The sequence below is a fragment of the Mytilus edulis genome, chromosome 8 (assembly GCF_963676685.1).
Source record: "Mytilus edulis chromosome 8, xbMytEdul2.2, whole genome shotgun sequence".
In the NCBI taxonomy this organism is placed as follows: domain Eukaryota; kingdom Metazoa; phylum Mollusca; class Bivalvia; order Mytilida; family Mytilidae; genus Mytilus; species Mytilus edulis.
In genome coordinates, this window is record NC_092351.1 from 39,702,681 (window position 1) to 39,719,534 (window position 16,854).

Sequence of the window (16,854 nt, forward strand, 5' to 3'; positions counted from 1 at the left end):
GTGGATTACTTTATATAGCGGATTATCCCTTCTCAATGCCGAGGGCGAAAAACAATTATCCACTGTTTATCTCCCCTTTCCTTCATTTATACAGTGCAAACTATCGTTGACTGAGCACTAAACAATTATTCACAGTTTATCTCCACTTTCCTTCATTTATACAGTGAAAACTATCTTTCACTGAACGCTTCACAATTATATACTATTTATCTCGTTTTCCTCTACTTTATGGAGTGCAAACTATCGTTGACTGAGCGCTAAACAATAATTCATTGTTTATCCCCCTTCCTCCACTTTATACAGTGCAAACTATCGTTGACTGAGCGCTAAACAATTATTCACTATTTATCTCCCCTTTCCTTCATTTATACAGTGCAAACTATCGTTGACTGACCGCTAAACAATTATATACTATTTATCTCCCCTTCCTTCACTTGATACAGTGCAAACTATCGTTGACTGAGCGTTAAACAATTGTTCTCTCTTTACCCCCCTCCCCTCCTCCAATGTATACAGTGCAAACTATCGTTGAATGAGCGCTAAACAATTATTCACTATATATCTCCCTTTGGATCTCAATGCTCTTCAACTTCGTACTTTATTTGGCATTTTTAACTTTTTTGGATTCGAGCGTCACTGATGAGTCTTTTGTAGACGAAACGCGCGTCTGGCGTATATATAAAATTTAGTCCTGGTATCTTTGATGAGTTTATTTACAACCACTGGGTCGATGCCACTGCTGGTGGAGATTTATTTCCCCGAGGGTATCACAAGCCCAGTAGTCAGCACTTTTTCTGCTGACATGAATTATCATTGATATTGATATATTTATAAATTAACTGTTTATAAAATTTAAATTTTTTAAAAATATTAAGGCTTTTCTACCTCAGGCATAGATTACCTTAGGTGTATTTGGCAACACTTTTAGGAATTTTGGATCTCAATGCTCTTCAACTTCGTACTTTATTTGGCATTTTTAACTTTTTTGGATTCGAGCGTCACTGATGAGTCTTTTGTAGACGAAACGCGCGTCTGACGTATATATAAAATTTAGTCCTGGTATCTTTGATAAGTTTATTTCCTTCATTTATACAGTGCAAACTATCGGTGACTGAGCGCTAATCAATTATTCACTTTTTATCTCCCTTGTTTTCATTTATACAGTACAAACTATCGTTGACTGACTAAGCTTAATGATAATTGTCATATTGGTACACCTGATAGGGAAAGATAACGTATTAAATAACCACATGATAAAAGTAAATAAATAATTTATATTTTTATTTGAGGGAAGTTATGACATCTGTGGATTAAAGGTAGGAAAGCAGGATAAATGCGAGTTGAATGTCAGGCCAGTGCTTAATCTATCCTTATATTCCTTCCCTTAGTCCAATTCCAATCATTTATTGACTCATTTGGTCATGATGATAATAAATTAATGTATAATATGATGTGTAGGAACAAACAAAACCAATTGAATTAATTTTGTAAGGTTATACTACGATTCTTTCCGTTCAGAAAGGATATTCACGTAAAAGAATGTTTAAAAACTAAAAAAAAATCATGGTCATATTGATATTCTTTTTTTTTCTCTTTGTCGAGATTTTCTTTAAATAGTTTTCAAGCCTTATTTATATTAATTTTCATTTAATTAATATATTTTCTTCTGTCGACTGTGTAAAAGTTATTCAAAACTGACTATATTCCATGTAATGCACTATTCGTGTAGTTCAGCCCTTTTCGATAGCTGTAAACCACACTGGAGCTGTATAATATATAAATATAGCTTGAAAACAAATAAACTTAGATGATGGATATTTGTTAATGACCTCACGATCTAAAGTTGCAAGGCAATTTCTATTGAAATAACGAAGAAACGTGTTTTTTTCTCGACACATTTGTATTTGTGTTGAAATTGCCTGAGTTATTTACTATTAGACTTCAATTAATTAACAAAATTCCACTCGAAGTAAAACTTTTAAAAGACATCTTAATCCGAATATTGATCCGACACTTTAATGTTAAAACTGTGTAAATCGTAAAAAACAAATACAGTAACTACTTAACACCTATAATATCAAAAGATTCTTGTATGTTGAAAACATCTCATCGATTCAATTTACTTTTCCTCAGGTCTTATAGAACCTACCTACATTACCACTGTTACTGTAAATACTACCGTTCTACCTAAATACATAATAATATAAACATATTTATCTTATAAACAAGGTTGACAAGCAAAGATTTTATCTGTTTGTATCTCGAATCAAATTAAAATTAGTTGTTTTGGGAAATTACACTCCATGTTAACCTTCGTTGTCTGTATAAAATAGTTTTTTATGTGCGTTTTGGAAAGGGGATGGGGCTTAATAAATTGTATAGTATATTATTACATTTTTTCCCTCACTTTGGAGTTTGCGTTTTTGGGATTCAATGCAGGTATAACTAAATTCATCCAAAAAGAAAAGTTTATTTGCATCATGGTCGAGTTAGTCTCACTCAATTGAAAGAGACACACTCTAACTTTGTATTCAAGTATTGGAACCGACGTATCGTCTCCGAAAGCGTTACATCTTAAACAAAAAATAGACATGGACGCCGCAACGAGCTGTATTTCAATTATAACTTTTTGTTGAAAGACCGACTCTCCAGATATTTGATGAAAATAAATTAAAAATTCCGGAACTTTTGTGCCATTAACGTTATCTTAAAAAGTTCGACTCTTGGTTTTTATTTATCGCATCGAATGTTGGGTTTTAATGTAGTCTTGTACTATGTGGTGATTTTTTGCGGTTCATTTTATATCTTTTTATGCATTATATCAAATATGAAGAAAAAAACGACATTTAATAAAACACAACACAATTAAATTGACACTGATCGATACGAACGCCATCATTTACCAGGGATGAACTCATTTGAACAAATTACATAGAAATATATTAGTGATAAATTATGATGTGTTTTGAAATATGCACGTTTAGGAGCAAATTTGGTATGTTTAACATCCTCCTTAGTACTTTATTATTCCTTAATTTTCATATCCATTATTAGTAATTTACGAAATGATACTCTAGTAATTTGTGAGATAATACTCTACATTATAATTTATGTGATAAAGGAATAGTCCAGCGACATTTTAAAGACGTCGTCAATGTCAGGTTGCTAAATATATATGGGAACCCTTACTTCTTATTAGTTTAATTGTATATTCATCAAAAGTATTGTTGAAGTATATATCTAGGTACAACGGTAGTATTTTTTCCTTAGATTTAAGTATTGATAAAAACATTTCAAAAAAGAAGTTTTTAGTCGTATTTTTATTATTTTCTTTTTTCTTCGTCAAATTTAATCCCCAGCTTCGGAAAATATATATGTTCTTTATATATATATATATATATATATATATATATATATATATATATATATATATATATCTTTATTACCAAAGTCTATATAAACTATAGATATACATTTTGGTTATATCAACATCAATAATACATATAATACATACATACACAGACTATATGACAGCAGAAGGTGTTGTAATGATAAACAAACATTAATTTAACATTTCGGATCTAAGCTTAAAAGATCTAAATATAAATTTACCTAAATTACACAATTCTTTTACATTATTAGTACTCATCAGTTTACTTAATAAATTTGTACATCGACGGTTTTTTTCCAATAAAATGGCTTGATATAAATTGTTCTAAAACCTTGAAAACGTGGACATTTGAGGATGAAATGAAACTCATCCTCTATATCATTTTTACAAAAAGTACATATTCTATTATTTCTTGTTATACCATAAAATCTTCCATTTTTTATAGCTAAGTTGTGGCTACTTAATCTTATTTTTGTTATAAATTTTTTTGTAAACATTTAGAATTGGTTTGCATAAATAAAATTGCAGACAAAAATGATCTAACATATATTTATAATTAGAACATTTTGGAGACATATGCAACTGAGCATCAAGTTCTTGTTTTAGACAATCGTACAAACGTTGCTTTATGACAGCAAAATATACATCAGGCAAGTCACATTTGGCTATACCATACATCACCTAAACCAATAAGAAAAAGTTCGTTCTTTATAAGATACAACCAGTTACACTTACTATTTGGACATCTCTCTAATTCACAATGTAAGTAGTTATAACAATTTTTCAATATACAGTTTGAAGTATTTAGCAATTTAAACCATTATTTGAAAATCTTACATTTTCTTGCGAAAATAAGAGGCAATCTACCTAGTTCTTGATATATCATAACATTGTTTGTAGACAACTTAACACCAAGTATATTTTTACAATAGTTCATGTGGACTCTCTCTATTGCCGGGGCTTTATGTGCACCCCATATTTCGCTTACATAACTCAATAAAGAATTTATATAAGTATCAAACAGTGATAACAAAGTGACATAGTTTAAACACATTTTTTTTTCACATTTCTTCTTAAAGCAAACATTGCTTTTCTACCTTGTTCTGACAATTTCTGTTGTAACATATTATATTTGCCATTAAAATTTAAAAGTACACCAAGGTAAGTAAAATTATCAACAACTTCAATTTTCTTATTATCATAATACCATTTCTCATCAACATGAACTCTTCCACCTTTCCTAAATACAACAATTTTAGTTTTATCAATATTAACACTCAATGACCATTTTGATGTATACTCATTTAACGTATCAAGCATATTTTGTAACCCCAAAACAGATTCTGAGAAAATAACCATATCATCAGCATACATAAGTAAAAATAAATTCATTTCTTTCATCTCATATGGTATGGCATTACTATTAATGAAAGCCATTTCACAATCGTTAACATATAATGAAAAAAAGTAAGGGAGATAACATCTCTCCCTGCATCAATCCCAATTCATTGGTAAAGTATTCAGAATTAAAACCATCAACACATACACAAGAAGACACATTAGTATACATAGATTTAATTACAGTTAAAAGTTTACCTTGCATATCAATTTGTGATAATTTATACCATAGCATTAGCCTTTGAACAGTATCGAATGCATTTGTGTAATCAATAAAGCAACAATAAAGACGTTTGTTTGCTGATAGGGACTTAAAAATTAGAAGTATGGTGTAGAAAAAATGGTACCGTTAATGTTATTCCAAAACCTTGGCGAAAGCCGAACTTGGCGTCAGTAATGACATCAAAAGAATCGGACCAGTCGATCAAACGTTGATTTAATACGGAAGTAAATAATTTTGCGAAATTACTTACAAGACTTATACCTCTATAGTTATTTGGATCGTCTTCGTTTCTTTTCTTGAAAATAGGCACAAGTATAGCAATGGCCCAGCTAGTAGGAAATATACCGGATTGTAAAATACCATTGAAAACCTTGACTAATGTTGGCATAAACACATCTTTATACTCTATAAAATATTCATTCAATATACCGTCTACTCCATGACTTTTATTGCGCTTTAAATTGCGGATGGCTTTTAAAATCTCCTCCTCTGTAATCACTTCATCAAGTTCAGGATATACACACTCGCCATCAGTGTTATTAAATAAATCTTCGTCACATGTATTGTCTATATTAACAGAAGACAATTTTTTTAAAGTGTTCATAGAAAGATTGTAACGGTACATTATTTTTCTTTTAGATACTGCATTTGTTTGTTCAATCACAGTGTTCTAATATATCGACAAACGTCAGGGTTCTTAGGAAGTAAATACAACCGTTCCACATTTTAACTAAATACATTTTTATATACATATTCAATTGTTGTTGGGTTTTTTGTCATGCAATAAGATATCAATTTGTGTATAAACAAATGCTAGTAAATTAGAAATATTAACTGCATGCTAACATTAGATTTAGAAAATGTTCAATAAGTGTATTTTCCATTACTTTCGATGTATAATTCATACGACAAGAGCGTAATACCTTATCAAATGTTATAAATATATTATTTAAAAAATTTAAAAGGGAAATACTTTAATTTATAACCCTTCAAATCAAATGATCAAATCGGCTCCGAAGAAATCCGCGAAAAGAAAAGACAATTTTCGTTTAGACATTTGTTCTAACGTTTACAATTTTCTGTTTTTGAAAAAACTGATGTTTACTGAGGCCAAAGTCCGAAGTGAGTGTCACATTTTTTTTTTTTTCAAAAGTCAATTACACCACATATTTACCGAAACAAAAGACATTATTTGTTTTATTTCATTATACTAGAGAGGAAAATATGTGTTCAATAACAATTATTTACCGAAACAAATTGTAAGTCAAACATTTTACTATTGTCATACACGTAAAAGCAGGCGACGTTTTGTGCGGTGAATTTACTTTTTCAACAGGTGAATATTTATTCAAAATCAAATTCACATAGAAAAACCTATTAAAGTTTAAAAAATATGGAATAATCTATATTCTACTTTATGTGATGATATGTTAAAAGTTCAGCGATATTTTAATAAAAATCGTCAACGTCAGTTTGTTTGATAGATATTAGTACCTAACTACTTAATTTCAGTATAAGTGTATAGTCATCAGAATCGTGTTGAAATCTATATTTCCAACGAATTTAAATGTTCATATGAATTATATCCATTCATTTATTTTGTTTGTCATGCAATAGCAAAATCAATTTATGTATAAACAAACGTTAGTGATAATAGATTAAACTTGTTAACTGCATGATAATCACGAGATTAAGAAAATGTTCAATATGTGTACTTCCATTACGTTCGATGTATAATACATAATATACATATATTATTTAAAAAACGAACAAAACTTAACAACCCTTCAAATAAAATGATTCAATCGGCTCCGAAGAATAATATCACAACAGCCATGAAGACGTGCAGGACGATTTTGTTTTTACACATTAAGGAGATACAAGAAATTAACGGAGTCCGGAGAACAATATGATCTTTTTCACGTACCAAATATTATCCATTTTGTTTTATGACTACATGATTTTTTCCCTATGTAATTATTTTTTTCCTTAACTAGACCAACTTATTGATAATCGCAAATGACGAAACATTTCACTTAAATTGTGCACTTACAGCAAAAAGCATAGTGTAAATCATTAACAGTATTCTTAGGCCTTTACTTTCAAATCCAGACTTGGTAATTTATGTGATTATACGCTACATTGAAATTAGTATAATTATATGTAAAGAGTTCAGCGACATTTTTAAAGAAGTCGTCAACGTCAATTTGTTTGAGATATATGAGTACCCTAGCTGCTTAATTCCAGTTTAATTGTAGAATTGTATAGTCTTCGGAAGGGATGTTGAAAAAATATATTTTCAACAAAACAAATGTTCATATACACATTCATTTATATTGTTTGTTATGCAATAACATATCAGTTTGTGTATAAACAAACGTTAATGATAATAGATTAAACATGTTAACTGCATGATAATCACGAGATTTAGAAAATGTTAAATATATATATTTGTATTACGTTCGATTATAATAAATATACATCTATATTATCCGTTTTGCTCTATGATTACATGATTTTTTTGTATGAAATCAGTTCTTTCCTTCACTAGACCCACTTATTAAGAATCTCAAATGACGAAACATTTCACTTAAATGGTGCACTTGCAGCAAAAAGACTAATTGTAAATCATTAATAGTATTCTTAGTCCTTTATTTTCACTTGGTTATACTACATTAAAATTAGTATAATGATATGTAAAAAGTTCAACGACAGTTTTAAAGAAGTCGTCAACGTCAATTTGTTTGAGACATATGAGTATCTTAGTTACTTAATTCCAGTTTAATTGTATAGTCATCGGAAGTGTTATTGAAAAACTATATTTCTAACTAAACAAATGTTCGTATAAACATTTATTTATATTGTTTGTCATGCAATAACATATCAATTTGTTTATCAAAGTCATATGAAACGAGTGATCGGTGAAAAATAATGTTATTCAAATTCTTGAACCAATGCATAAATATATCATCAACTTAGTCTTCTTTGCACGATTTTATCTTTTTTTCGCATACATTTCGTAAAATCGACGTGTTTTGAAACGAAAGTTTAACGATTGTCATCCCATTTGTAAACAATCAACAAAGAAGCATGGATATTCAGGTAAGAACGTGTATAAGAGGTACAATAAGATATAGTTTATCTTGATGTCGTCACGATGTTTACGTTTGGGTTTCCATTCGCACTTGCGTATTGCGATCACCGGATTTTTACGAGAAAGGTCACGCTGTATGTGGAAAACTTGTCGGCGAATTGTTTGCAGGAATTGCTTTCCAGCAAGCAATTAAAATAAAGTAAAGTTTTCTAAATTTGGACAAATTATAGAATTTTCTTGAGAAAAAAGTATACCTACATAAGTTTTAAAATAAAAAACTAGCCATTTAGTTATAAAAAAAACATATGTACAATTTTTTTTTCAAGTCAAGTTTCATATGACTTTAACAATAGTTAGTGATAATAGATTAAACATGTTAACTGTATAATAATCACGAGACTTAAAAAATGTTCAATATACTAGTATGTATTTTCCATAACTTTGGATATGTGATGCATAAGGTATGACAATCAACTGTGTATAGTTAATTAAAATAAAACGTAAAAAAACGAAAAAACTAAAATATATAGATATAGGAAGATGTGGTGTGAGTGCCAATGAGACAACTCTCCATCCAAATAACAATTTAAAAAAAGTAAACCCTTATAGGTCAATGTACGGCTTTCAACATGGAGACTTGGATCACACCGAACAACAAGCTATAAAGGGACCCCGAAATTACTACTGTAAAACCATTCAAACGGGAAACCAACGGTCTAATATTCAATCTGCTCCCTCCTAAAGGGACTTTTATTTTATATAAACCTTCATCAACAGCTATGCAGGCATGTAGTGTGATTTATGTTTAGACGTCTGTTACAATGTGTATAAATGGACATATAAACCGTTTTCGTTAAGGAGATACAATTGAAAATCGGAGATAAACTAACAAATTAAAGCCATGGCTAAAAAAGATAAAAACAAACAGAAGAAAAATCAATAGTATTCAAAACAAAAATAAAAACGACTAAGGAAAACGAACCCCATTAAAAACTGGGGACTACTTCAGGCTTTGGTAGGGTAAGAAGATCCTGCTTCATATGTGTTGCTCATGTTAGTACAAACTCGTCATTTATGAACTCAAATGACCACATACTTCTCTTAGTTAAAATACTTAAACAATCATTTTATATCCTTAGGATACACGTGGTAGGTTTAAATGATGAATACAATATTCTCATAGTAACCTAGGAATGTATTTGCAACCATCATGTGGTCTTGCAGTCTTCAATAGGATTACTCGTACCTTCTTAATGTTTCATATTTTACATGTAGGGTAAAAGTGGCTTATATTTCATACAACGTATGAACTATCGATTATAAGTTATAGAGTCAGTCAACTTTTTGTAAACAGACATCGATTTTAAAATAATACATAGCGGTACAATGGACATATAAATACCATTATGACTGAGATATACATGTATCATTTTTACTCGCATCTTTTTTTATACATTTCCTATATTCTTTGATTCTAAATCAGTCACTGAAAATTTCAAAATTGTAAACTTTTGTTAGTACGACTTTGTTTTAAATCATGAAAGACTTTATCAACGAACCGAAGAAATATAGAAAACAGCTGTCATATTCCTAATTTGGTACTGACAATGTCCGAAGAAACTGGTGGGAAAAACTTGGTTTTATAGCTAGGTAAAATCTCCACTTTTTTCACAGTTTTTTATAGTTTCGTTATGCTGACAAAATTGAGTGAGCAACCGAAAACAATCACAATAAAAGACAAACAAAAGAAATATTGGAAAATACTATTAGCCATCCCAACTCATGCTTTCTTTCTCAACGCTTCAATCCTTATCCATTATTTCTTCTGTATATAATAAGAGTGACGTTAAGATATTTTAGCAGTCATTTAGAAAAACAGCTTTCAAATTATTACTTAGTCGACTCATCATTCACGAATATTATTCTGTCGAGACATACGGTAAGCAAAATTCTTTTTAAAGGCAAGGTTTTTAAACATTGTCTAGTAATTCTAAAATTGAAACACAAATAAAAACAAAGTAACCCAAAGACATCTAGAGGTCAATAAACACTCTCTAACAATGGATAGGCGCATATACAATATATTTAGAGCTAAGTTTTACAATAAATATGGAAATGAATTCAACAGAAACATTCAGAGATTTGACATTTCAACACTATTTGGCTTATCTTTTCCCCCGCTCTCTTCCAAATAAGGAAAGCATTAACGTTAAGACACGGGACAACCAATAACAAGGATCTTGCGTAATGAGAGGCATTTGAAAATGTGGCTTAGTTTTTGAGATTTGAAAAGACTGAGTCATATCAGCACGACGCCTTTTGTAAGTAAGAGAAAAGAAGCTTAGTTATATAAATGTTATCAGCATTTTATCTGTACATATAAAATAGTACGCTATATGCCATTCTGCCTTTTGAAATAATATCGTTAATTGAACTGAAACTATATCCAACTCGGAATAGTTCATACATCCAACAACTGTAATGACCAGTGGCGTGCACATTAACTATCATGTAGATACTTTTAATTAGTCATTGCATAAATAGTTATCCCCAAGTCAGGAGCCTCTGGCCTTTGTTAGTCTTGTATTATTTTAATTTTAGTTTCTTGTGTACAATTTGGAAATTAGTATGGCGTTCATTATCACTGAACTAGTATTTTTTTGTTTAGGGGCCAGCTGAGGGACGCCTCCGGGTGCGGGAATTTCTCGCTACATTGAAGACCTGTTGGTGACCTTCTGCTGTTGTTTTTTCTATGGTCAGGTTGTTATCTCTTTGACACATTCCCCATTTCCATTCTCAATTTTATAAAGTCATGCTTTTTTCATACTAATTATGACATCTTCACACTTAAACCATTCGATATGTACTGCTTGACATATCAGTCTAGGTATCGTGGTTTTATATAAGATTAAAATGGAATTAGAGCTAGAGCACTCATCAAGTGTAAATTGGTAACTCTTTCGATTGTTGTTCTTAGTTTACTTGCTTAGTACCAATATGATGTGTAATTAAGGCAACAGTAGTATACTGCTGTTCAAAATTCATAAATCGATTGAGTAAAAAAACAAATCCGGGTTATAAAACCTATGCAATTTTACAGTTTGATCTCATGTTGTGTTGACAAAAGTCTGAATTATGCTGTACATTCTTTGTGTAAAGTAATTGACTCTAATATTTCGAATGTTTTGAAAGCCCGATTAAATAAAATGCTTAAATAAAGTCTGATAACTCATTCAACGAAGAAATAAATTTCGACAATTTTGATAATTCAGAACTGAAATTTAGATCGATGTAAATTTTTTTTGATCGTGTCAAAAAAATCCCTTCTAAAGAATAATTTCTCCCATTAAACCCAACTTGTTGCGACTAACGAGAAGCATGATCGTCACATAATCAAATGAAGGGAAGTAAGAATAATTGAACACACTCATGACGTGTTATACTCATACGGTTTATGACGTCTTAAAACTAAATTTGTTGAAGTAACATTGATAAACCTTTATTGTCTTGTAGAGAATATTTATCTATTAGATGGAATTGGCTCGAAAGGTGACGTGTTAATGTTCATAAGTTTGATATGTGGTCTTTAAGGGTTCGTTGTCTCATTAACAATCACATAACGCTACTTTATTTTTATGCTAACTACAGAATTGGGTAAAAAGCTTTAAATATGAAATGAAAGTACACAATATGTCTTTAATATGTAATCACCAAGTTTTGTTACTATTACTTTCTGTTAGATTTCATATAAGTGTGTACATTTGTTTTATAGTTTGAAGAGTTGATGACTTTAGCCTAACCTGACAATGTCCTGACATGTTACAATGGCTACAACAGTTCAACGGAAGACTAGACAATTATCGTCTAGCGACCTTAGAAACTTGGTACACTACAATTCTGAAAGACCAAAGTCCACGCCTATTGAAATAGACAATCAGGATGATGAGTCTACTTTTTCACGCTACGTCAGACCTGCTTCTGTTGTTCCACAACTTTCTCATAGTAATGACTTAAAAAATGAAAAGCCAGCAACCATTGTAGAAACAACACCATTGCTCACAGAAAGAAGAGAGTAAGTAGTTTTTTTCACATATGTTTATAATAGATATAACCCAATGTATTTCTGTCTCGAGATGAAGCCTTGGTTGCCAAATGATCTAAGTAATTGAAGAATAAAAAATGGTAACTACTGTGTTGTTACAGCCTGTCAGCATTGAGGTTATGAGTCCAAATTCCACATGCAGCAGTTTTGCTTGTCTGAAATTGAAACTGAAAAGAATTGTCGTTTTCCTACCGAAGGTGGTGGTTTCCTTTGGGAACTCCGGATTCTAATACAAAAAAACTTATCACGAGGAAATAGCACAATAACGATGAAAGTGGCGTTTAAAACAGAAATAGTGCCTCAAACTCAAATTTACCGAATGCGTAGCACTTTCAGAAGTTTTATAGTCTTGTTATCAAATTGATACATTATTACATTATATGGCAGAAAAATCGCTATACTATCTTGCTGGTTTAATTGTCAAAACCTGAACATTTTGATGATTATAAATAACACTTATATCTTGATAAGACTTCCATATCGTAAAATCTCAATCGTCATTGTTTTCTTTCAACTCATTTCATTTTTTGTTTGGTTGGCTATTTATTTTTGTTTCTTTTCCAGGTCAAACCTCACAAGTTCTGTAGAGAGTATTGATAGCGTTTTTTCATGGACTAATTTTAAAGAAAAAGGAAAAGGATATTTTAGTTTTAAAAACAAATTTGAAGTTCTGAACCACCTGAAAATTGTTGTGTTATTAGCTGTAGCAATTGCTTGTTTTGTAAGTAAAAATAACTATATATGATTTTATCATATGTTTAGTAGTAAATACAGTAGTTTTGCATATTTGATAAATAGCCTGCTGTTTAATCCATATCGCGCAACTTTGATGCGCACCCTTTATCGCATACCCTTTATCACACCCTACCCTTTATCACACCCCTACTTTTTTTTTTTTTTACATAGTCAGTTTTGTTTTTTTTTGCTAAAGAAAAATTTTCCTCAAAATAGGTCAATTTTTTGAATGACGTCATTGTTTGGTATGTGACGTCACGAACGTCAAGTTTTCATATTGTATGTGACTTCACGAACGTCAAGTTTTCATATGGTATGTGACGTCACGAACGTCAAGTTTTCATATTTTTTTGGCACACTAAATGCAACTATAAAAAATACAAAACACAAAAATAAATACAATAATAAACAAAATATTTTTAAAACAACAGCACGCAAATTGTAAGGTAACCCAGGTGCTTCGGATAAGTAATTGAGCAGTTCTTTTAAGGCCTTTGAAACAAGACAAAAGTAGAACTCAAGGTAACCCAGTGCTATGGATCAGAAAACAGTTCATATAATATAATACTCTTCTGTTAAAATATATGATAAAGCGTATAATACATGGCAAAATCCTTATCACATGCCGTATCACCCTCGACTAATATCATCCCTCGGGACTAAAGGCCCTTGGGCTGATATTGATATCTCGGGATGATACGACATATGATACGGATTTTGCCATGTATTATTCTCTCTATATATATTGTATAACGAATGATAATCAAGTATAAGTTTCATTTGAAATATAAGTCTGATTACGGTATTGACAAAATCAAGTCAGGAACTTGTCTTTCTTTTAACATCAGACGTTTTCAATCTTCAGAAAGAAAGAAAATTTGCAGGTGAAATATAGGAGCGTCAATTAAATTATTGACAATGGGAAATGTAATCTTTGATCGAACGTATTATGAAAATGTCGTAATTTATTTAGTAATATATTTCAGGACAGAACAACCAAATTAAACCAAGTTAAGATATCTCTTTAAGAAGGAATAAAAACTATATATGAACGTATGCAATCACCAAATACTTAACACGTTTAAAATCATGTTTGAATATTATTATTGCTAAAAGGGACAGACTCTTTTTTGGGTCCGGAAATAGTAAGTCTACTGTTAAAAAATGTTAGGTAAGAGACATAAGATCCTAATACAACATTGATTTGTTGCCAAATAATTGCAATAACTTTTTTCATAGGCTTATTCTATTACAAGTAAGTTATCAATGAATTATCCTTTCAGCAGAATTATAAAGAATGAATTCTACTCAATATGAAGAATCTGCTATTCATGTATACGAACTTGTAATGCTATTCATATGCAACCCGAAGATGATGAATAAGATTGTTTTATCACATCATTAGTTGATAATTATTACCTTAGTCTACGGAGAGGAATGTTATAAAATAAAAATCAGAAACAGAACACAATGTAAATCCGCTTTACATATTTTTTTACACAAGGAAATCCTGTGTTTTATTGAAATTGTAGACAAATAATAACTTCATTGTCAATTCATTGATGATACAGCTTATTTGAAATTCAAATTATGTAATAGCAATATGTTCATTGTCAATATGGTGATCGTTTTCACAAGAAATGTCAAATTTACAATTAACTGTCATGATTTCGAAATTGATTAGGACGATAAATTTCCATGATAAATATGGACATAAATAGGCTTAACATAAACAAAAAAAGTTCTGTATTAGCATAGAAAACTAAGTTTTAAGTTCATTGCACACGTTCGACGTTTGAAACATGCTTTAAAATTGCGCACTTTACAATGGCCATAAATTCATACATTCATATGATAATTTCTGTGGTAATCGGAATGATCTATATATCCATAGTTGTTTGTCTGATTTTAGTCTATCCCATATCATTCCTTTTCCATTATCTATTTGAATTGAAATTCTTTAATTTCAAAACTTTAGAGGTTTCAATTTACTTAAACAGATAGAAAATTTCGTAGAAAGTTCATCAGAAAACCAAATACTAGTACACTGTCTAGTAGCATTTGGTTCTCATTGCTGTTTAAAACTAAAATAAAACTTCTTTGAGAAAAATTTGTCCTTTCGTGAATCAATAATGAAAAAGTTGCTGTTGCAAGATATTAGATAACAATAAAAGAACTATTAGATTATACTTTAAACAGGATTTGAAGAAATAAAGGCTATAAAAATATGACTATAGATTAGTCTTTATGTAAGGTTGTTGTTATTGAATACGAATTAAACGGAAACACATTAAAAACGCATAAATATGAACATGCGTTTATTAATGTCATAATGATTAAGAAGAAACGTAGAACAGAAAGATTTAATACTGTAAGCATAACAATGACTTCGATTGATCATTACTATTACATAATGTTTAGAGGATTCTTGTCTGTCGTTATAATGTATTTGATGAGATGCTAGTTATCGTATATAAGATAGTTAAAAATAAAAGATTTTACATAATAAAACTTCCTGGTATACATATCGCTCAGTTTATTATATTTTACTATTTTGTTTTTGTCTGTTAATAACAATGTAAACTTTACAAATTCTTTTGAATATTCTGTTGTTCTGATTATCAATTTACATGCTATCTATTTAGATCGGAATTATAATCAAAGACGAGAAAGACGAAGAGTGGCATCTTATATCGGTTGACAATGCACATTTAACTTGTAAGTAGAACTGTTGGTGTGTTGAATCGCCTGTAAATTAGTCAGAGATTCTAACCTTAAGAGTTTCGGCGAAACGACAAATGATCAAACAGGGCTATAAAGTATTGAAGTAATGTCCAATATTTGCGACGTTCCTCACGACTATTTACCATTTAGAAATGCCCATATACATCTGACAATTGACAAAATGTCCACCAGCAGTGGCATCGGCATATTGTACTTATTTAATTCAATGATTGAGGTAAAAACAGGGATTGGAGCGTAGTTGAAAAGATTTAACTCCAGGAAATCTTAAGACAGTTATTTCGTCAATGTTTTTTCGTTATATTTTAGTATTTTGTATCCTTTCATAAAATATGGAATATGATATGGCGGAATTTCTGGTGGCCTCTGTTTAATTCACCATGTTATGACTCTTGACAATTAAGAAGTAAAATAACAAAAATACCGAACTTCAAGAAAAGTTCATATCACAAAATATAAAAAGCTCAAACACGTCAAAGAGCTTGACATATATTGTGTTGAGTATTGCCTATTGTAAACAAAACTGTTTTGTTGACTCCTATGTGTTTTGTGATTTGTTTTTGTCTTCTTCTTGGTTGTAATCATTTCTTTCACTACAATTCAATTGATCGGTTACGCACGAAATTTATAAAATGTCATTTTCATTTACTTCATTTATAGCTTTTTAGTTTTTTGTAAACTTTTAAACGAAAAATGAAAAAAGAAAAGAATTAAGAATATCCTATATGAATATATATATATATATATATACATTTTAAGGTATTAATAAGGAACAACTATTTACCAGGAAACTACAATGTATAATGGTTAACCATCAATCTTTTGTCGATAATTTTTACAATATAGTTGTACATTATAAACGGCTTGGTTTTATATTCTTCGACATAAAAGCAAATGATGTTTGATTTGTTGAATTTTTCGGGAAATTGAGTTTTTAAATCTTCTTGTAGTTTACAGCTTTACACACTAAAGTATGCTTATCAATCAAAGTCACTATTGCAAGTACATGCATGGCAGACGCATTATGAAAGTGTTCACTCCGTCGTCATAATTAAACGCAAAAACAGTCACCAATATGTCATTCAAAGATGAAACAGTTTTCTCACAGTTAATTTATTCAAGAGGCTGAGCAACTATTTATTTTCAACTTTGCATTGCATCATTTCATG

The 16,854-nt window shown here is 30.3% G+C and overlaps 1 protein-coding gene across 1 annotated transcript in view; it reads left to right on the forward strand.

Moving 5' to 3' along the window:
• The first annotated feature begins 1,228 nt into the window (after window positions 1-1,228).
• LOC139485531 (P protein-like) overlaps window positions 1,229-16,854 on the forward strand; it is a 34,337-nt gene continuing 18,711 nt past the window's right edge. The window contains exons 1-4 of the mRNA XM_071270078.1: window positions 1,229-1,316; window positions 11,879-12,178; window positions 12,773-12,929; window positions 15,589-15,661. Coding sequence (XP_071126179.1) covers window positions 11,931-12,178; window positions 12,773-12,929; window positions 15,589-15,661 — 478 coding nt within the window. The 5' untranslated portion in view covers window positions 1,229-1,316; window positions 11,879-11,930. The remainder of the gene's footprint in view (window positions 1,317-11,878; window positions 12,179-12,772; window positions 12,930-15,588; window positions 15,662-16,854) is intronic.